A 21,530-nucleotide genomic window follows, 5' to 3' on the forward strand; every position below is an offset into this window, starting at 1 on the left:
CCAGCCGCTCTGCACTAACAGGATGCTCGTGTCATCGGCCAATTAACCCAGGGCACGGCTTCAGAACACTGAAAGGCTGCTGCAAGCCAACTCCCTCACGACTGCAAGCGTATGTTCAACAAAAGCAAACTCCCTGTGGGTCCTCCCCTGGAAACGGCGCGGAGTGGCGCAGAGGCAGGCGGGAGGGGCACCGCGGCCTGGCAAGGTGGCAGGGCAGGCAGGGCGGGCAGCAGGGACCCCTCCGCGGGTCCCGCGCAACACCAGACCCAGGGTGGGGGATCTGGGGAGTGCCAGGGCTCCCTCGGCCGCATGGGAGGCATCTGCTCGCAGCCTCGCTCCCCAGATACCACCGTGGGTACCGAACCCCGCCGCCTTGACAGGCCGCGAAGCCCCGGGCTGGGCGGGCCCCGCTGCCAGCACTGACAGCCGCCTCGCCCAATCAGAGCGGCGCCCCCGCTGCCAGCACTGACGGCCGCCTCGCCCAATCAGAGCGGCGCCTGCTGCCTTTGCCTGCCCCTGCTCTGCCCGCGGCCTCGCTGCCAGCCCGCGGCCGTTGCCCGCCGGCAGCGATCGGGAGCGCCGGGGCTCGCTTCCGCCTGTTGCTAGGCGACTCGGCCTTCGATCGCTTCCGGGTGGTGGGGGTCCGCTTCCGGGGGCGCGGCGGCGTTACCGGGCTGGGGGGTGTTGGCACCACCATGAGCACCATGTTCGCTGACACCCTCCTCATCGTCTTCATCTCCGTGTGTACCGCACTGCTGGCCGAGGGTGAGTGGCGGACTGAGGCGGCGGCGCTGCCCGCTGAGGCCTGTTCCTGCTGGCCGTGGCCGAGTGGGGAGAGCTTGGAGGCCGGGTTGTCCCGTCCGCGGGAAGGCCTGGGGCGGCTCGGGTGCGGTTGGAAGGAGGCTGGCAGGAGGCTGCTTCTCTCTGGTGTCGTGTCTGCCCGGAGCGCTACGCGGGAGCGGGTTAAAGGGGCCGTGGTCACGCAGAACGGCGGGCGGAAGGGACGGGAGAGCGGCTGCCGGAAGAAGGGGGCGGGAAGCGAAGTTCAGTTACTCTTGGCCAGCTGAGGCCTGGTTCTTGGAGACTGGTATGGCCACTCCGGGGGGCTGCAGCGAATAGCTCTTGAACAGACCTGTCCAGGATGCAAAGCTGAGTTTGTTCTAGAAGGAGGAAGGCCGTGCGGAGGTGGGAGAACAGTTGTCAGTGTGTGGACGAGGACACAGGTGGTATTCTGTAGCAGTGGAAAGGATGGGAAGAAAGCACCTGAACTTGCAATGGTGGTGACCTGGGTTGCTCAAAAAATGGCCTTTTGAATGCTAGGGAGTTAACTAGGTTCAGCCTTTTCAGGACTGGTTCAATAAACAACATTTAGGGTAATCACAGTCAATGCCTGCATCCTCATTGTGACACTGAACTTTATCCTCAGTTTTCCTTCATCCCAGAGCTACAAAACAGTGTTTTTAGACATTCAAGGGCAGGGAGAACCTCAGGCTTCTAGAATGATACTTCTTTCTAGGAGCCCTAATGCATTGCATTTGGGGTTAGGTGGTGTTTGTGCTCATTGCCTTTCACAGCACAAAGCCATGGTGATGTCAGAAGCATCTGCAGCGTTCCCATCTCTGCAGCTGATTATGTTTTGGACTCAGCAGTACAGCCTTGCTGTCAAACCAAAGCCAAATAAAGGGGGAAAAAAGCTTTGTGTAGGAGCTCAGTTGTGAGCCACAGGTTCTGTGATTTGGGCATAACTCGTTTTGATCATGTTTGAGTGCAGGGAGTTAGACAGGAGATACTCTTGATTCTCTTCCAGCTTAATATCTCTATTTGCCTTTTCAAAATGTGCTGCTAGTAATGGGCAGGTGCTGACAGGAGCAGGAATTATTCCTCAAGCCTTCATTAGGTGCTGTAAAAATGCTAAACACAAACAAAAGTTTTTTATTGCCTTAATCAACTTCTGGTTTTAAGGCAAGCAACAGCCAGTAGGTATGAGCATAAAGGATGTGAAGGAGTCTCCTAAAACAGCAATATCCAGTAGACAGGTGTTAATTTCTAGAGACATTTATTTTACAGGCACCATTGCTACATGGAACTTGAAAAGGGGATTGGCAGGAAAGTGGTAATGCACCTTTCTAGGGATTTTTTGGGGACTTTTCCTATATTATAATGTAGTTTTGTGGCCATGATGTGTGTTTTGCATATGTATTTGCTAACCTGCATCCCTATTTTTGTAGGAGGTCTTTCTTCACCTGCTTACTTGCTGAGTATTTGTTTCAGGTATAACTTGGGTGCTGGTATACCGAACAGACAAGTACAAGAGATTAAAGGCTGAAGTGGAAAAACAGAGCAAGAAATGTAAGTATTCTTCAGGCATTAGAGAATGTGTGTTGCTGCTGCTGTGAGATTGTGCTTTTAGAGCCTGTGCTCTGAGAAATTCCTGCTGCCTTTTCTGCTGAAGGAGAGATCCTTCTTCAGATAGGATTCACAAGGACCCTGGTTTTAAAACTGACACAGATCTGTACTGAGATGACTGACTTCTGTCCTTCATTTGTATCTTTCTGGAGGGAAAGTTAGTGCAAAGACCTGTGGTGTTGTGTGACTTGCCTCTCTTCTTAACGGGGGGGAAGAGGGAATAAGAGGTCAGTGCTGGTATCTCTTTTAGTTTTTGGAAGATGAGTAGCCAGTGTCTGTAGATTCCTTTAGATGCCCATCACAAATTCAGAGATGCAGTTTCTGCATTTCAAGGGCCGTGGAGAATTTGAGATTTGTAGCAAGAATAGTGAATAGAACTAGAGGAAAGCATTACATGTAAAGAGTAAAAGTGATGATTAATGGTGGGGGATGAGCAAGGGCAAAGTCACAATAGAAAGCTCAGCATTGTCAGGCAATATGAAAGCAAATTATGCTTGTATAAACTGAAAATAAACAGAAATTATTAGGAAATAATGTCCCAGCTTACTTCCATAGAGAAGAGATGTGAGAAGCCTGGGAGGGGAAGGGAGGAAGGAAAAGGGAGCAGAAGATGAACAGTTAGAAGATAGGCATCAAATGTTAAGAGGATAGTGGGAGGGCCTGAGTGTAGACCTGCCTCTATCAGAAGCCAAGAAACAGAGGAGGAATCCATTTGACCTTTCAAACTCTTATATGTACCCTACATAAACTGCAGCAGTGAGAGACAGCACAGAACTGGGGCCAAACCTGAGCTGGTTTTACCTTAAAAACATTTCACCACGATATCAGCACTCTCTTAGTGTGTGAGGGAACATCATCACTGCATGCTCTTTCTAGTCTTAGTCCAGCCTTTTCCTGGGCAAAATAAAGTGAAGACTTGAAGTTAGTCATTCTTGTGTCAGAGCTGCTAGAACAGGGGCTTTTGTCATCACAGTAGTATCATGTGGGGATTTGCATCTCTACCTGCCTCTTTTCACTCTTTTTTGCCAGCCAAGTAGGATTAGAGTAGAATTAGCCCTAGAAGAGCCAGTTAGGGAAGTAGTTGAAACCCAGCTGAAAACTTAATGTCCTAGTATGCATGTGCTGTGTGGAGGAGCTTCAAGCAGTTGCTAGGGTTTAATCTCTGAGCCGCAATGATTGCTGTAAGAGTTTAATGCTGTTTGAACACAGTTTCTAATACTTAGGCTGTAATCCGTGAAGGGAAAAATCTGAGGTTCATGCATCTCAGTTAGGTTTTAATCTCAGCGTTTGGTTTCCCCACCTCCCAACAACAAAAAAGAAGTAGAATAAGGAGTTGCTACAAGTTCAGCTTTGATTTTGGTTGTTTGTTTATTTTCCCCTCCTGTGCTAAGGGCAGCTGGGTGACCTGATGGCTATCAAACAACTTGCAAAGTATACCACTTGAGCCACACCTTTCAACTGTTATTTAACACATCTGAAACAGGAAAAAACATATTTGAGACCTTTAAGCTCTCCCATGAGACTCCTAGCAATGCAGAAACGAATGGGCCAAGTAGTGCACTTGAGCAGGTTTTGTTACTCAGTCCTTAGCTTGAGAGGCACAGCATTGTCTGAGACTGCTGCAGAGATTATAGAGAGTGGTGTGGGGTAGATGTGGTGGTGAATTTGCAAGGCCGAGGGCTAACTCTAGAATTGCTGCTGTGTTGTGTCCTGTATTCCCAGGGATGGGTTTGAGAACTGCCTGACAGTTATTTGTTCTGCTCACTGGTGTTGTCTGGAGTGAAGCTGAGGTCTAGAGGAGCCCTCGTTTGGGCTAGAAGCAATAGGTAGCCTTGAAGACACTCAGAGTTCTCAGTTGGATTTAGAGTTGAGGGCCATGGAGTTATGTGGACTACAGTTGGAGTGGACTGATCAGGATCCTCTAGCTGGATTTGTCTTAAGGAAGGTTATGGAGGGAACATTCTGTGAGGACTAGGTGTGCTGCATCTTCTGGCACCTTTCTCCAGCCTTCCCTCTGAGCAGACTTCTCATTTTTCCCCCTTGTGCTTTCCTGTTTGGAAAAAACAACAGTGTGCTGCGGCCTTGGCACAAGAGCTGGCGTTTAGGGATCTTGTCTGGGCCACGGCGGTTTTCTTAGCAGCTGTGACTTAGGTGCCACAGGCAGTTCAGATGGTAGCACTACAAATCCTGCTGTGACTTGGAGGTCTAGCTGCCTGTGTTTCACCTGGTCTTTGAAATCAAGGTGAGCTTCATGTGGGAGGAAAGCCCTAGTGCTCAGGTCTCTAAGCTGATAAGGAGACAAGTCTATTCATTGATGCAGGTTAACACAGAGTTTAGGGTTAAGAAGGGCCACTAGCTGTTGTTAGACCTTAGCCATGCTTTGTCATCCTCAGTTCTTGCAGTACACTTCTTAATGTCTTGCTTGCTGGAAAAGCTGCTCTTGCTATCAGCCCAGAGAGCAGCCTAGTTACTGGGTTAGAAGGTCACTCTGCTGCTTTTGTGTTAGCCTTTTTTGCTGCAGTGATGGTTGGTTGCAGATGCTTTGTGGGTATATGATTTGGGATTTTTTAGTAACTTGGAGCTTAGACTTCTACTTAAAATGACTGGAAGTGCTTTAGTACTGAATGGAGAATGAAGAGGCTGTGGCCTACTGCTTGGACAGCACTTCCCCTGAGTGCCTGCCTATGAGGCAGGGATGTACAAGAACACAGGCTCCCCTCTATTCTGCTTCCCACAGCAGAGCTTGCCACAAAGTGCTTTTCATTACACTTGCTGAATCAAAAGTACTGTCTACTACTAATGACAGATCAGCAAGGGTCATCTGAGCCAAAATTGTCCCCAGACTGCTCAGCTAACAATGTAGTGGGCTCTCAACAGTGTGTTAAATTAACCCTTTAAATATTCTGAGATCTCCTCCTGGGGTTTGCATTTTTTAGTTGTTATTATTATTTGTAAGCATTTTGTGGTGTCAGCCTGGATGGTTTATACTTTGATGGTGAATACATCCTTAGCCATTTTTAACACCTTCTGGTACCCTTGCTTCCTAAAGGAGGAAAGTATTTTATTTATGTGGGAAAGGAGCAGTTGTATCTTCATGCAGAAGTGACGCAGTATCTTTCTTTTCACTTGGCAGTGGAAAAGAAGAAGGAAACGATAACTGAATCGGCAGGCCGACAGCAGAAAAAGAAAATAGGTAAGCCTAGGAAAGGGGCACAGTGCCCCAAGAGAAGGGGAAAGCTGAGAAACCTCTGGAAGTGATCATCCCTTCCTTCCTTTCAAAAGTGCTGATTTAAATTGGTACAAGAGCTGATTCTTGGCCTGATGACTGGGATACGAACACTTGTGCCTTACTCATGTGAGACATGAGACATCTAGCCTCCTGGTGGTTTTAGTCAGACACAGAGAAGGGCAGCACCACAGAGAGGAGCAGTGTTTCTTGCTGCACTGGTTGCCTGTCTGATGTAAGTCTTTATGTCCATGACTGCTGTGAACTGTTGTCGAAGCTCTTTGCTGCTCGTGCTGTCAGCTTGCAGTAGCTCTGTGATTCCATGGTTGTGACTTGTGGAGCTTTCTTTTTTTTACTCCTATTTGCACACTTGGGAGCTGAAGGTGTTTGCTCATTGACTGTGCTTGGGTTTATTTGATGTTTGATAGATGAGTTTTGCTCCATTTTAGGTAGTGATTTATTTTTCCATTCTCTTTCCTTGTCACTAAGTCTGGGTAAAGGTAACTGTAAGTACTGAGCTATGCTGGAACACTGTGGTGGGTGTTTAATGGACATGGGCTTTAGAGAGTTCTGTTATCTGCAGGACTGCCAAGTAAAACATGCAGCAAAGCTCTGTTAAATGATTACAGAAATTGTGGCAGGAACACTTCTGAGAGCTCCTGGGAGTTGGTTTCCTCATTCTTCTGTAACACCAGGTAGCTAGATTAGTCATTTGATCTGTGCAAAGCTGGGAAGTAAGTATAAACATCTCTTCCAACAGCTCTTTCTAGGTACAAAACCTGTTATCACTAGACTTCTGAAAGGACAGGAGCCACAATTCTTCCTCTTGTGCATTTTCAGTTCCTAATCTTGAGCAATCCCTGCACAGGATAAATGCTGCTTGGGATGATAAGGCAACATTTCAATGTCACATGTTGCTGTCACTTTCCAAAGTGTGACAGTGACTTCTTTTTTGCAGGGGATCATCCAAGCTGTGTTCCTTTCAGAGAATATTTGACTTGTGTTTGAACTAAATTAATGAACAGTGGAACCTTGCTGGTGGAGCACCTGGGTGAAATGACTCTTTGTTCACCAACATGGTTAGATGGTCATAGTCTGCTTTAGTTCCATGTACAGAGACTTATATGCTTTCTTGCAAGAGGCGTGCTCCACCAAGATTGGTTACATGTAGAGGGTACAGGGTTACATGTGAGGCATGCATAGGGTAATATACCATAACAATCTGAGGGTCAGCCTCTGGGGCTGGCTAACTCTGCCCACATGCAGCTGCATGTGGGGGGTGCTACCCAGCGCCTGGTGTCTTAACTCCCAAGATGGGCCCAAGGACACGGGTTGCTCATGTTTATCATTTCATGTCCTGTTAGCAAGAAATTCTCCAGCAGAACCTGAGGAATTCAGATGCTCCAGCAGGTTGTCTTCAATACACTGAAATAATCATGTTTTGCAAATAACAAACAATGCACAAAGGGACTAAGACCAATGTAGGAAACGACCACTGGTTTTGTTTGCTGTGGTGCTTGCTGGCCAAGCCTAAGATACTGAGAGTGGGGGTGGTTGTTGTTGGGGTTTTGGTTTTTTTGACAAATGCTGCATAATTTCAGTCTCTCTTTTGAGGCAAAGCTGAGTTTATAGTGCTTCTGAAAAAAACAGTCCCAAAATGTCAAGCTGGACACCCAGAAAAATGACTTACAGCTGTTAAATGCATTTGAAACCTCTGGGTGTCAAGGGGCTGGGGCCAATCTCTTTGCAGTGGTCAGCAGCAATAAGACAAGCAGCAACAGCTACAAACTGCAACATAGAAGGTTTCACCTCAACAGGAGGAGAAACTTCTTTGCAGTGAGGGTGACAGAGCACTGGAGCAGGCTGCCCAGGGGAGTTGTGGAGTTTCCTCTGGAGACTTTCAAAACCCACCTGGCTAGATTCCTATGCAAACTACCCTGGGTGATTCTGCCTTGGCAGGGGAGTTGAGCTTGTTGATCTCTGGAGGTCCCTTTCAAACTCCAAAGTTCTGTGATTCCAGTAACTTACTGGATTTCAAATCATCCTGCAAGACATAGCAGTGTTGTAACAGCAAATGCACTTGAGATGGAGTTCTTTAAATCTTACCATTCTGTTAAAAAAACATAAAACATGAACTGAGGGTTCCAGGATAAGTCACAGCTGTGCTGCAGGCCTGCCTCAGCTTCCATCTGTTCTATCTGTTCTGTGCAAAGAAAAGGCAAGAGCTGGGTGCACGACGTTGTCTGGTTATGTTAGAGGTGGATTATGCACATGCACAAGGAGGTAGGGTGAAAGTTGCATGGAAAAGCTTCATTTGCTGTTAACTGCTTACCAAACGTTTAATCTGTAAAGTGAATCGACTTCAGTCATTCTTGATTCTCAATCACCTTCCACACTGCTGGAGCGGAACGCCTCCGATGTCCTGGTGCACCCTTGTGGCATTTCAGCTTAAGGAGTGTGACTGTTGGCTGAAACTTGGCTACCTTTTTTCAGCCACATGCTTCTAGGAGAAAAAGACAGTGGCACTCCCAGGAGCCCACGTGAGTGCTGGCTAGACAGCAAACCAAAACCACACAAAAAATCCCAACCAGCCAAACCCAGTGCTGGCAGATACTATTGCTGTGTCCTTGTGATTTGTGTTCCAACGGGCAGAAGGGGATGGTTTTGGACTCCAGGGTGCTGCTTGTCCTCTGCCTCTAGCCAGATGTAGAGCAAAGCACCTGCATGCTGCTGTTGTCTGATGTGGGCAGGAGCACAGCACTTCTGTAAGGGGAGAGGACAACCAGAGACCCTGTGTTTTGAATTTGTAGAAATGGGTGAGAAACAGGTCAGGCGTATTGTGGGATGAGGGCTGTACTCTTTATCCCTGTGTAACCTTTAGCCCATCTAAATAGATGGTTAGTTCTGCACCAGAGGAGAAAAAACAACTATTGGTGCCAAATGAGATTCCTAAAGAACTGGCCTGTGGTTCATGAAATTTCCCAGAACAAAACTCTTCACCTGGGTCAGGAAGCAGGTGTGCGGAGAAAGTTCCTGCTGGGGGTGGTTTGTAGTTAGAAGCAACTGAAAATAGCAATGAGGACTCGAGAGATTGGTTTGGGACGTTGCTGTTGCTTTCCATAACGCTGTGAGTTGCTTTATTTAGCCACACCTTGAAAGATCACTGGTCAGCTTCTGTGCTGTGGGCCTCCTGTACTTAAACTTCAGTAGGGATCCACTGGACAGCTCACATGCTAGATAGCCCTCGATGGTCCTTCTGCATCACCTCTCTCTTCAGTCACGCTGGCTTTTGCATATTTCTTCATTGTTCACGTCCTTACCTCGACTACCTATTGCTTCTGCTTCCAAGCCCTGGCTGTCCCTTTAGGTCCTCACTCTGAGAGGAGCATAATGGGGACGTGGGACAGGCAAGGTGACAGGTGGTGGTAACTCTTGAGACCAGAGCAGCCCTCTAGTGAGGGGCATGGAAAATGCACTCCCAGAAATCTGAACTTTGTGCTGACTTAGAGCAAATTTCCAAGGTATTATCTTTAAAGTATTATTTCCTCGGTGTAGTAACACACACATTGCTGAGACCAAGGTAGAAACCATCTTTCCTCTTTGCAGAATGTTTGAGGTGTGGCAAGGGTCCCAGATTTACTACTAAAACCAGCAGGATGTTAGCATTGCTGAGACACAGCTCCCAGCTCTGTGTTTTGGAGCCCCTTCTGGCACCTCCCAGGTGAAATCCTGATGGAATGTGTTCATAATGGTGAGCCTGGTGTGCAGCAAACTGGGACTGCTCTTCCAGAGCCTTTGTTTTCTGGCAGCATGGCCTGTGCCACACTGTCAGTTGGTTGAGTCAGCACACTCGGCTTTCCATGCATTTCTTCCTGAGGTGCTGAATGTGTGGTTCTGGCCTCCTCTTCTTTTGTGCCTGCTTTGCTGCACGTTGCTGTGATGGAGAAGTGGTTGACTGTGCGTTCTTTCACTTTGTACTGTCTGGCAGAGAAAGTTGGAGTTGGTTTTGGAAGTGTGGTTTGTGTGGAGAGCCAAGGAGGTCAAGCCTTCCTGGAAATGAGAGCGCTCTGATTTCTAGTTGGTGAGAACTGATTGTAACTGTTGTTGTTTTGGTCTTTACAGAGAGACAAGAAGAGAAACTGAAGAATAACAACAGAGACTTGTCAATGGTGAGAAAATTAAAGGCAGTCCTGACTGCTGAAGATTTGCCTCAGCTTTCCAGCAGGAAGACTGTTCTGCTGGCAGATGTAGCAGCTCTTCTACTGATAAGTCTGTCAGAGTTGCCTGACTTCAGCGGGAGCCACCGAGTTCTCCAGCAGTCGCTGCCGTGTCTCGTGCCCAGCCTTTCCTATTTTCATCTCTGTGATTTTCCTTGATGTTTTTTTCAAAGTAGAGTTAGTTTGTCCAACTTCCTCTGCTACATTTTGTCTTCCTAATAATATGCTGCTGATGGGTTGTGTGGGCCTGAAGTGAAAAACAACCTGTGGGAGGTAACAGGACAGTCCTTGACCACTTTTTTTTTCTCCTTGAAGCAGCTCTTCACATCAGTGGTCCACTCTCTGGCAGTCTTTGTACCCAGCCGTTGATTAACTTTCTTTTTGGGGCACTTCTTCAATGACTTTTACAACTCCTTTGGCCTTTTGAGTATCTTTATTTCCTTCTGGACTCCAGTGGTGCTGGAGAGGAGCGTGTTCCAGGAGAACAAAGCCTGTTCTTAGAGGTGTGAGCTCACAATGCCTGAGTGCAGGCCTGTCGTTTTGATCGTCTTTGGTCTTTCTCCTCACAGGTTCGGATGAAATCCATGCTTGCCATTGGCTTCTGCTTCACTGCCCTGATGGGAATGTTTAACTCCATGTAAGTATCACCTTACTGCATTTTTCATCAGTTTTCTTTGTGAATATATTCTCCAGCTTCTGTCCGGCAGCTGAAGTGTTACAGTGACAGAGTCTCTCCCAGAGCTAACCTGTAAAAAATAGATCAATAGTTCATCTGAAGATATGGTTGTTTGGCAACCACACACTTGTTCTGCTCAAGGGGGAGTGCTGCATGCTGAATGCAACCCAGTGAAATGATTTTCATTTAATCCAGACAACTCTAACACACTTTCTGCTTGTGAACATCTTGATTAGGGCAGGTTTGGTAGATGTCAGGCAAGCAGCAACATTCTTCAGCTTTTTTGGCTTCGCTGTAATGGCGTGAGCAAAGAATGCTGCTGCAAGCAAAACTGGGTCTGCTCTTCTGCCCTTAGAAATGAGCTGTGACTGCAGAGTTTGTTGCTTTACTTAAGATGATCAGACTGAAGATACTAACAGGTCCAGGCATGGACTCTAATCCTTATTTGCTTTAAAAAGATGACCTGGGGTACATACAGTTTTAAAACGACAAAATAAAGTCAGCTGGTTTGCATGGCTACAGACAGATTTGTTCCAGACATGCAAGACTGAAGGGCTCTGCTTGACTTTTGACACTTGATTCAGCCTTTTAAATGTGAAATTCCCAGAGTATGGGTTAGTATAACCTTTGGGAGACTGCTTTATATCTGGGCGATGTATTTGTCCTGCAAGCAGGCGTTTACATTCTTAGGCATCAGAACCTTTGGCCTCTGTGCTGGCAGTCCCAGTTGTTATTTTACTGGAGATCTGTGGGCTGACAAATTTGAGCTGGGGGTAATGTAATAAGAGAAGTGCCACTGGGTTGACTATTCATTCAGCTTAGTCAGACTTCAGCATCTAGCATTCTCTGGAATGCCGTGAAACTGAGCAGAGGAGCACACTGCTAAAGAGCCTTGGGTACAGTCTTTAGTCACTGATGTCTCATGCCACTGCAGCCCTGAGCAGGGATGAAGTGCAATTGAGTCGTGCCTGGCAACATGGTGTCTGTGGAAGATTTGTAGTGCTGCACTCGAGCCTTCAAGTGCTTGCCTAGCTGTTTGGGTGCAATGCAGACTTCACCACCACCACCTCTGCCCCTGAAATTGGAAAAAACCTGCCACAACAAAGAGCCCTGCCCCCCCAAAAACCTCAGCCCCCAGAAAAGCCTCGCTGTTCTCTGCCCGCTTTCCTGACTTGAGAAAAGGCAGTTCAGGGCTCACAAGTTACACAGGACTGTAAGTTCATTAAGAGCTTTAGGAAGGAATTGATTTTGGTTAAATCCTGTGTGACTCCTCCTTCCATAAATATTAACCTGAAAAAGCCCAGTTTATTGGTTTCTTCTCCTCTAAGGCCACCAAGGTTGCCTGTCTTGCTCCTGTGTTGAAGGTTCCTTCCCACAGAGGCCATGCTACTAGGCAGTTGGCGTGAAGCTTTGGGGCATGTCTTGCCTTTAACTGCCTCTTTCCCTAGAGGGAGCATGAGCAGCAGGAGTATCCTGAGAGCTCACTGAGCCTTCTAAAGGAAACTGCTTTCTTCCTAATAGCTGCAGTCTGTCTTGCCTCTGGGGCTAGATGGTTATATTTACTGCTGGCCTCAGTAGAAGGAAGCAGGTGCATTTGTATAGGGACAGCAGTTTTGGTGGGTTGAACCTGCACTGCCTGAAGGAGCTGGGTTTGATGGACTTAGTCCTTTCTTACATGCTGTCGTTCTCTTGACATAGCACGAAGAGCAGCTGCTAGTCTCAGGAGGAGAGCACTTAGGAATTCAGGAGGCTCTTAGGCTCCCTCCAGGAAGCTGCTATTGCCAGGTCTTCCATGTGGGTGTGGTAGGAAATGGAGGAAAAGGGTGGCTCACACCTGCAGTGACTGTGGCCTCATCTGCTTGCTTTTCCTGTTCTTGAATGAGTTCATTGCTCTGGGGGTCAGAAGGAGCAGGAATTGCACGGAAGTAGCACGACGTGCTGACCTTTGGACAAGTGACTGTGCATACACTGCTGCTCTGTGGCTGGGCACCTCTGCCAAGTGCCAGCTTAGGCAAAATGGAAGTTCCTGTGATGACTGGCTCTCTTTCTCAGTGCCAGTGGTAATGGGGCAGCAGGGTGGGCTGTGCTGGAAGGACATGTGTCAGGAAGGCTGGTTTAAACCCACACTGCAAAATGCTGTCCCGAAGATGAGCAGCTGAATGACTGTTGTAGCTCAGAAGGTAAACTTAGGGCAGTAAGATACAGAATCACAGAACTTTAGAGGTTGGAAGGGACCTCCAGAGATTATCCAGTCCAACCTCCCTGCCAAGGCAGGATCACCCAGGGCAGTTCACACAGGAATGCATCCGGGTGGGTTTTGAAAGTCTCCAGAGAAGGAGACTCCACAACCTCTCTGGGCAGCCTGCTCCAGGGCTCTGTCACCTGCACTGTAAAGAAGTTTCTCCTCCTGTTGAGCTGAAACTTTCTCTGTTTCAGTTTGTAGCTGTTGCTGCTTATCTCATTGCTGCTGACCACCACAAAGAGATTGGTCCCAGCCACTTGAGCATAATGGTGGTGGCCCCCAAGAAGATGGGATTTCTGGAGGAGAAATCAAGCGTCTGTGTGTCTCAGTTTTCTCTTGTCATAAACTTATTAGTGCAGTGAGTTCTCAGCCTTGCTCAGAGTCCTGCATTTCACTGTCCCTTTGTGCTGGCTGTGAAACCTGTTGGAATTAAAAGCAGCTACCTTGAGGTGCTGCTGCTGAAGCACTTGTCACTGTCACAGCAGGAGTAACGCAGGGTTTCAGGGCACGGGGGGATGTTACAGGGAGATAAACATCCGTTCTGGGCCCTTTTGCCAAACTGCCTGTGAGATGTAAACAAAGTTGGTGTGTGTTTGAGCTGTAGCTGTGTGAATGCATCTCCACAGGAAAGGATGCTCATTTAGGAGCCCTTGAAACAAGAAACACCTGTTAGAGAGTCAGCACACGCAGAGAAAATAACATGCAGATACGCACGCGCGGGCGAGGCGGCGTACATGCTTGCTTCAAAAGGTCAGGTCAGCTGTCTGGGTTGGGAGGAATCTTTGCAGACTGTCCAGAATTCACACTCTGCTTGGTGCCCTGGAACGTGGACCTGGAGGGGTTCCAGGAGCAGAATAGCTCGTTTGCAATATGCAGTATCACCCTGCCCCTGCGCTGCCTTTGTCTTCAGAGCCAAGGCAGAGAAGGCTGTTGGTATCAAAAGCGTTCTGTGGATGGCTCTCTCCTGCATCCTGCTTGTGCTGCTCCAGAAAAGATTTATGCTCTGCTTAAAGTAGAGTCCATCTCCTTGCAGTAACTGCAGTACAGCAGGGTGGTAGCCATCTTTTGGTCATCTGCTGGCCGTGTTCTGGGAAGTGATCTGCTAAATTTGGCTTTGCAGTAAACTGCAAAACACCAAAATTTTATGAACTGACAGCTTGTCTGGCTGATCACTTCAAGCACCGTGAAACACTTTGTCCCTGACTGTGCAGACCTGGTAGTGAGGGCAGGCAGCATGGCCTGTGGATAATTGGACAGAGGGCTTGGTGAGAGAGATGCACTGCACCAGGAAGGCTAAATCTGTATTCAGGTGGACTGGAGAAGGCAGCGTAGAATTTTAGGCTTCTGTGTGGTCTCGTCTGTTCCGGGGGCCTGTTGAAGCTAAAGACTCTTCTGTCCCCGGCTGTGATCTCTTTCTGCTGTCTTCCAGATTTGATGGCCGAGTGGTGGCAAAGCTTCCATTTATCCCCCTCTCGTACATCCAAGGTGTCTCCCACCGCAACCTTCTGGGCGAGGATTACACTGACTGCTCCTTCATCTTCCTCTACATTCTCTGCACCATGTCCATCAGGCAGGTGAGTATCTTGCTGTGTCTTGCATGCCTGGAGCAGGGAAAGCACATCTCTGAGAAGAGTCCATTGCTGCTGTCCAGTTTCTCACACATGATCTTTGCCTGTTAGTGCTTTCTGTGTCTGCCTTCACTCCTGTGCTTCAGGTTCAAAGCAGCTGTGGGTTTGGACCATAAAAGCAGCCACTGTCCTGGACTGATGTGGAAGACTTTGATCAGAGACTTGCAGCAGGGTGGTGGGACAGAATGGGCAGAAGAGAGTTCCATCCTTTATTTTGTCTGATAGCTTTGTGGATTGTCATACCAAGAGATTGTCTCTGTTGGAAGCCAGCTTCTGAGTCCTGCTTCTTAGTAATTGTGACTCTTATAGGAGAAAAGTTTAGCCTTGTCAGGGGAAGCTTCCTCAGTAGCTTGAGGTTCTGTAAAGGATCAGTTGGTCTATAAATTTGCTAGGAGAGTGGGGAAAGGGTTAAAGCTGTTATTTTGGCTTGGCTATTCCTGGGTTTGCTGACTGCTTGATTTGTTTCAGCCTTAAGAACTTCACCTTTGGTGTTGAATCCCTTCCATTGTGAAAGGATGTCACCAGAAAGGGGATCTGGTGTGATAAGTCAAGAGTAGGCTACATGTAGCTCCCCAGGAAAGCTCTTTAGTCCCATCTTCAGAGCAGGCAACAAGGGGGATTAGGAATTGGTTACAAGATAGAGTTCAGAGAATGGTGATCAATGGTGCCAGGACCAGCTGGAGAGCTGTAACCAGTGGAGTCCCCCAGGGATCAGTGCTGGGGGCAGTCCTGTTCAACGTCTTCATCAATGACACTGATGACAGCACAGACAGACAGAGTCTGCTCAGCAGGTTTGCTGATGGCACCAAACTGGGAGGCTTGGCTGATACAGCTGTGGCCGTCCAGAGAGACTTGGAGAGACAGAGCTGGGCACAGAGGAACCAGATGAGGTGCAACAAGGACAAGTGCAGAGTCCTGCACCTGGGGAGGAATAATAAACTGCACCAGCACAGGCTGGGAGGTGACTGCTGGAGGGCAGCCCTGTGGAGAGGGACCTAGGAGTGCTGGGGGAGAGCATCCATGGCACAGCAATGTGCCCTGGTGGCCAAGAAGACCAATGGAATCCTGAGTGTGTCCAGCAGATCAAGGGAGGTTCTCCCCCTCTACTCTGCCCTGCTGAGACCTCATCTTGAATACTGACTTCAGTTTTGGCTCCCCAGTTCAAGAAGGACAGGGGTCTGCTGGAGAGGGTCCAACAGAGGGCTATGAGGATGATGAGGGGACTGGAGCACTGCCTGGTGAGGAGAGGCTGAGAGACCTGGGGCTGCTTAGTCTGGAGAGGAGAAGACTGAGAGGGGATTTAATCAATGTTCATAAATATCTGAGGCTGGGGGTCGGGGGGGGAGGGACAGGCTCTGCTCACTGCTCCTTGGGATAGGACACAGGAGGTTCCAGCTCAACACAAGGGGGAGCTTCTTTACTGTAAGGGTGCCAGAGCACTGGCACAGGCTGCCCGGAGAGGTTGTGGAGTCTCCTCTGGAGACTTTCGAGGCCTGTCTGGATGTGTGACCTGAGCTAGACTGTGTGGTGCTGCTCTGGCAGGGGGTTGGACTCAATGATCTCTTTGGGTCCCTTCCAACCCGACATCCTGTGTGCCTGGGATCTTTTGGAAAGGGAAGGCCCAGTGAGGACAAGGGAAGTGCTGGTCCAGGAAGAATCACTACAGCTTCAGTGGCAGAATGGCTGGTGAAGACAAGAGGACCTTCTTAGTGCAACTGGAAGTCCACTTTGCCACATTTTCCCCAGAGAGTGCTGGGCACAAATTAATAGGCTCTGGGGGCTGGATGAATGCTGCTGCAACGAACTGCAAATCTGCTCTTCTGTGTCTGTATTTCCTTTTTCTTTGGTTCACTTCCTGAATTCTTGCTGCTTTCTCCTTGACCAGCTTTTCCTCAGGGAGTGCTGAGACACATAGCAAAGCTTAAAGTAGATCAAGGGCAGTGGTCTGTTGTGCCAGCTGCTGTCAGACTTTTGGATGAGTCTGATGGCAGCAGCTTAAGGTCAGAGGGTTCCTTTAGTCAGAGCGTGCACATTAGTGAATCCCATTCTCTGTAGCCCTCTGTATTGGTCCTTGTATTAAAATGGATCTGTCTTACCAGTGTGAAAGCAGATAATGAACTGTAGAATAATTCATGTTGAAAGGGTCAGCTGGAGGTCATCTCTGGCCCACTGCTCACTCCAGGCAGGGCCAGGTTCAGAATACCAGAAGTCAAGGGCTTCCTCATTCCCTTTGCTGCCAGACTAATCTTGTTGCACTTCTCAGTAACTGAAGCAGTGTTTTCTGCTTTGAAAGGGACCTTAAAGATGTCTAGTCCCAGGTCCCCTGGCGTGGGCAGGGAACTCCCACTAGACCAGGTTAATTAAAGCCTCATCCAGCCTAGTCTTAAATGCTTCCAGATGGGACTTTTCTAGCTCTTGGCATCTTTCAGAATTCTGGGATGCTGTGATCTGATGCTGTTCTTCCAGGCAACCTTACCTGGCTCTGCTTTGTGTTGCCTGTGGAAAGTCCTCTCTTTCCAGTAACTAAAAAGCACCATCAGCAGGAATTTTCTGCACCCATTGGCTTGATAGGGGAACTCCCTTGCTGAAAAAGTCCCCGTGGATTTGTTTATTTTTGTCCCAAAATAGAACTCGTGTGGGTGTTTCCTGTTGTGAAATCAGTAGACAGGACGAACTGAGTGGTGGTCCAGCCTGATTGTGGGCAGAAATGCTGAGCTGCTTGTAGTGAGTTGAGCTCTCAAGAGAAGCTCTGGGGGAAAATGAATTGCCCTCGTGCTTGAGAGTTCATGGTGGTGGCCCTGTGGAGGCAGAAATTACCTTACTGCTCTGGGGAAGGGTGGCTTTGCTCTGAGGTGTTCACAGTGCTGCCCTGTCTGCACCACTAACTATACCTGCTGATCTCCAGCTGTTAGGCAGATCAATTTCTTCCTCCTTGCTACACAAAGGGAAGGGCAGAGACCAGCCACATCTGTGTGCAAAAGCTGGGAGCTGAAACTGACATCCTGCTCTGCCCTTTGTTACTGCTTGAAGGACCTTGGGTGATAACAGCATTGGAGAGAGGACTTTGAAGGGCAGTGACAGGCCTGATAGGAGAGAGGAAGAAAGTAATTAAGGGTTTCAGTTGGTGCCAAAGACCTTGGTGCTTTTGGTGACCTTGGAGGTGAAAGCTTCATGACCCTTTATGTTTTATGTGTGCAAGAGGGGAAGTCTCACCAGGCCAGCTTCAAAACAGCTGTTAGCCCAAGGTGGGAGAGCTGATGGGGGAGTTGGTGTTTGGCTTGATGCTGCTGACACAAGAGGAGTGAAGATGTATCAAAAGTCAGGGAGCAGGTTGCAAACAAGCTAAGGAGACCATATGTGCCTCAGCCTTCCCTTAAATCCCAGAGCTGCCTGTGAAGGGATCAAAGGCTGGGAAAAGAGACGTCTCTGTGGAGGAATTCCTGTGTGTGTGAAATAGATGACCTGGAGGGAAATGCAAGGAAGTATGGGAGGGTGTGGAGACTAACTGGATGGTGATTAAATTGACATTAGTGGGATGGGCAGCAATAGCATCAGGCAGCCTCTTCATGTGGTCCTCAGGCCTGTGGGGGTTATACACTCCTCAAGCAGGGACTGGGAAGCTTGCTGCCTGTGACCTGGCCAGCATCTCCCAAAATAGTCTCCTTGCCGTGAGTAACTTCCTTTGCACTGTTCCCAGCTATCCCTGGCACGTAAATCCTGTCCCCTAGTTCCTCCTGCCTTCCTGTTTGGAGAGAGGAGGGCTGCTGGGAGAGGCCTTCCAAGGGTCCTTGAGCTGTTGGGTTTCAGCTGGGAAAGTCTGCTGCTGGTCTGGGTGGGAGGCATAATGTCAGGGTTACATCCTCTGTCCCTGCTCCTGTCTCTGCGCTCCCAGCCTTCACCTGTGCTGTTTGTGAAGAGCAATCTGCTGCTGTTCCACAGGCGTTTGCTGCTCTTCACTTCCCTTTCACACACATCCCAACTGAAATACCTTCCCTGTGGGAAGGGGAGCCAACAATTATCCCTGCTTCCAGAACTGCACTTTCCCACGCGGCCTGGGCTTGGAGCCACTTGTTGCCTTGTGTTTGAAGCCCCTTCTGGGTTTGAAGACAAAAGTAGAAGCAGCTTCTGTCCTTCCTGCAGGCACTTAAGGAAAGTTCAGGAGACCTCAGATGAGAAATTTGGATCCTTAGTCTTCCCTTCCTGCTCCTGAAGGTGTTTGTCTCGTTTGTGGTGGAGGTAGACTCTCCAGGCTTCCTTGTGCAGTGTAGCACACAGCAGACAGGACAGATTTCTCCTGGACCTTGCCCAAGCCCTGATGCTTCCAGCTCTGTAGGCTTCAGGATTGCTGTCCAGCATAACTCACTTTACAGCTAGTGCAGGAGGCTACCTGCCTTCCATAGCAGGGAGGGGACTGCTATGGAAAGTTGGACTCCATGATCTTAACTTCTCCAACCTAAACGATTCTATGGTAATGCTACAAGTGACTGAAGTCTTGACTCCACCAAAAGACAAGCTGCCTTCTCTCTTCCTCTTGGGACTGCTCAAGCAGATGGAATAAACTGCAGCGCCACATTCTTGATAGCTCAAGCACCAGGCAGAAGTTAGTGCATGCTTCCTTCCTTTCATGGATGCTCTGATAGGATCTCAACCACCAGTGAGCCAGAACAATGCTGGTAGCATCCTGGTCCTGACGGCTGCTGACTCTGCAGCACCCTCTGGTGTTGCTGACTTTGTCCCTTAGCTGCTTCTCTTTTCCCCTTTCTCTGTCTCTAAGGATGCTCTGAGAAGAGAAACCAGTCAAAGGAGTATCCCACAGTGAAATGCTCTTATATCGGCCAGTGCTAATTTATGTAGACCATGGCCTAAATCTGACGTGATTCCTTTTGAAGTATACCCCTGCTTTACTTATACGTTTGTCTGTGGATTGAAACCTTCCTCTCCGTAGCCTCCACCTGGAATGATTCCCATTTCTTTTAGATTTAACTATTGTGGAATTATGAAGCTCTATCTTCCTTTTTTTCCCCTTCAGCTTGCTTTCCTTCCATGATCAAAAAGTCCAAGAACCTTATGACCTTGTTATCTGACCTCTCCTGAAAGCCATTTTGGAGAGGACACTCAGATTTTAAAGAGAATCCTCCTTCCCCCTCTTGTTGTCTCAGTAGCCAGGATTCAGTTGGTGACATGAGGAGGACACAGTGGTTTTGTTTTGCCCCTTTTTCTTTCCTTTGCATCAGTTGTCTCAGTCTTGCATCTTGAGCCATAGGTGTTTGCAGTGAAGGATGAAACGGGAAGAACTGATGTCTCTCTGTAGCTGCACTGTTGCAAGCTTTAAAAGCAGCAAAAATCACTGAAGTCATCACCATGAGTTCTTGGCTGATGCTTGGGTCTGCCACTTAATTCTGTCCTTGTTTGCTGTTTTCCACTGAGACACCCTGCTGAGATGCAGATGAGGTCATCCCAAGAATTTGGGGCTTTTGCTGCACATGTCCTGTTAGAGTGCATGTCTCGGCGAAGCGCTGCTCTGTCTGCATCAGTGGCTTTCACCTTCACCCTGTGCCTGAGCTCCTGAGCTGAGCTTGGCATGCGCTCTGCTTGCTGTCTTGCTGGCCCAGATTCTGGCTGCACTGGGAGGGAGCCTTCCTTGCCAGCTTGCAGATCCTCAGGCTCTGGTGACCACCACCAACAGTGGTTCTGGAACTCGTGAAAACTGCTTTGGTTCTGCCTACAAGCAGATGTTGAGAACCTGCTGCTGAGTGTGCTCTGCAATGAAACTGCAAAGACATGAATGTACCTGGCAGCTGACTCGGGTGTGGAGCTGGAGATGAAGAACCCACAGCCAAAATGTGAATTTAATGATCAGAAGGCACTTGTTGAGGACATGAATGGCTCAGCTTGAACCGTAGCCATTATGGAGCATTGGCTGTCCCTATGCTCAATGTATGTATAGGACAGAGGTCCAGTATATAGTAGGAGGTTGGTGTGGCTATGTGGGTGAGAATCTGTTGCAACTAGAGGGAAGGTTGTACTTGTACTACTCCTTCCTTGTCTCCTTTGTCACGGTCTGACGCAACCTTGCCCTTCCATTCTTGTTTTCACAGAACATCCAGAAGATGCTCGGTCTTGCTCCCTCCCGGGCTGCCACCAAGCAGGCAGGAGGCTTCCTTGGGCCACCACCTCAGGCAGGGAAGTTCTCCTAAAGCACAGTTACAGCCTTCGTGAAAGATCTGAGCAGTGCACAGGACTGCCTTTGGGAGGTGTGAAAGATGAGACTCTGCACAAGGCTCCGCACGTCCAAACCCAGCCTAAAGCAGTTTGGCCACGGTCTCAAAGACACCTTCCGTTTGGAATGTTCTACCAGCAGTAGTTTGCTCCTCAAATCGAGAGAGTTCTCAGAAGATAACTTGACTTTTTTGTTTCGAGTGTTGCTGAGAAATAAATGGCATGGGCATGTTTATTTGGGTGTCTCTTAACCGTGCTGTGGGACAAGCAGAAATACACTGATGCGGCGCAGGTGCTTTAGCATGCAGCATGGCGAAGAACTTGGAGAGCAGGAGTGAGATCTGCAAAGCAGAGAACTGGGAGAATGGTGAACGATGGTGCTGTGAGGCAGGGAGCCAGGCAAGTAGGAGCACTTAGTTCTCCCCTTGCAGAACTTCAGTGTGGAGGGTGAGGTTTTTTCTTGGCTTAGGTGACAGTAGGAACCTGCCCCTGTGCCAGGCTGTCCTTGGAGGTGGCAAGTGTTTCTGGATGTACTTTTTGTCTGTCTGTATGTTCCTGGCAGAGCACAGCCCCACAGAGATATTTATGGCATTATACAGCTTCTGTAGAAGTTGCTTGCTTAAGCAGAATCTGCTCAATTACAGCAGCAGACTTGGCCTTCAGATGCGAGTGAACTGCTCAATTATCTCACTGCCCTCCATGCTGCTGAACCCTCTGTCGCCTGAGTGGTTATGGCAGCAGCGTTTCTGTTCATGCTCCTCACTTGAGTGCTGAACAGGCTGATCATCAGTATGCCTCTTAAATAGCTTCCTCCGTGGGCCAGGAAGCTCTCTGCGCTGTCTTCTGCCTCACCAAGTAACTGAATCAGCCTTGCTGGCTGCAACCTACTCCCCTTGTTTAGGAGGGGTGAATAAAT

The 21,530-nt window shown here is 48.6% G+C and overlaps 1 protein-coding gene across 1 annotated transcript; it reads left to right on the forward strand.

Moving 5' to 3' along the window:
- Positions 1-642: 642 nt before the first annotated feature.
- On the forward strand, positions 643-20,849 carry TMCO1 (transmembrane and coiled-coil domains 1). Its single transcript, XM_064148230.1, has 7 exons — positions 643-765; positions 2,272-2,349; positions 5,540-5,599; positions 9,755-9,801; positions 10,419-10,486; positions 14,197-14,341; positions 20,494-20,849. Exons 1-7 carry the CDS (start codon positions 696-698, stop codon positions 20,590-20,592), a joined length of 567 nt encoding a protein of 188 aa, XP_064004300.1. The 5' UTR covers positions 643-695; the 3' UTR covers positions 20,593-20,849.
- Positions 20,850-21,530: the final 681 nt, after the last annotated feature.

This window comes from Pogoniulus pusillus, chromosome 8 (assembly GCF_015220805.1).
Source record: "Pogoniulus pusillus isolate bPogPus1 chromosome 8, bPogPus1.pri, whole genome shotgun sequence".
NCBI classification, from domain to species: Eukaryota; Metazoa; Chordata; class Aves; order Piciformes; family Lybiidae; genus Pogoniulus; species Pogoniulus pusillus.

Coding starts and splice junctions, on each gene's coding strand:
- TMCO1 (XM_064148230.1), top strand. CDS start 696: ATGAGCACCATGTTCGCTGACACCCTCCTCATCGTCTTCATCTCCGTG. Junction 766..2,271: donor TACCGCACTGCTGGCCGAGG/GTGAGTGGCGGA, acceptor TATTTGTTTCAG/GTATAACTTGGGTGCTGGTA. Junction 10,487..14,196: donor ATGGGAATGTTTAACTCCAT/GTAAGTATCACC, acceptor GCTGTCTTCCAG/ATTTGATGGCCGAGTGGTGG.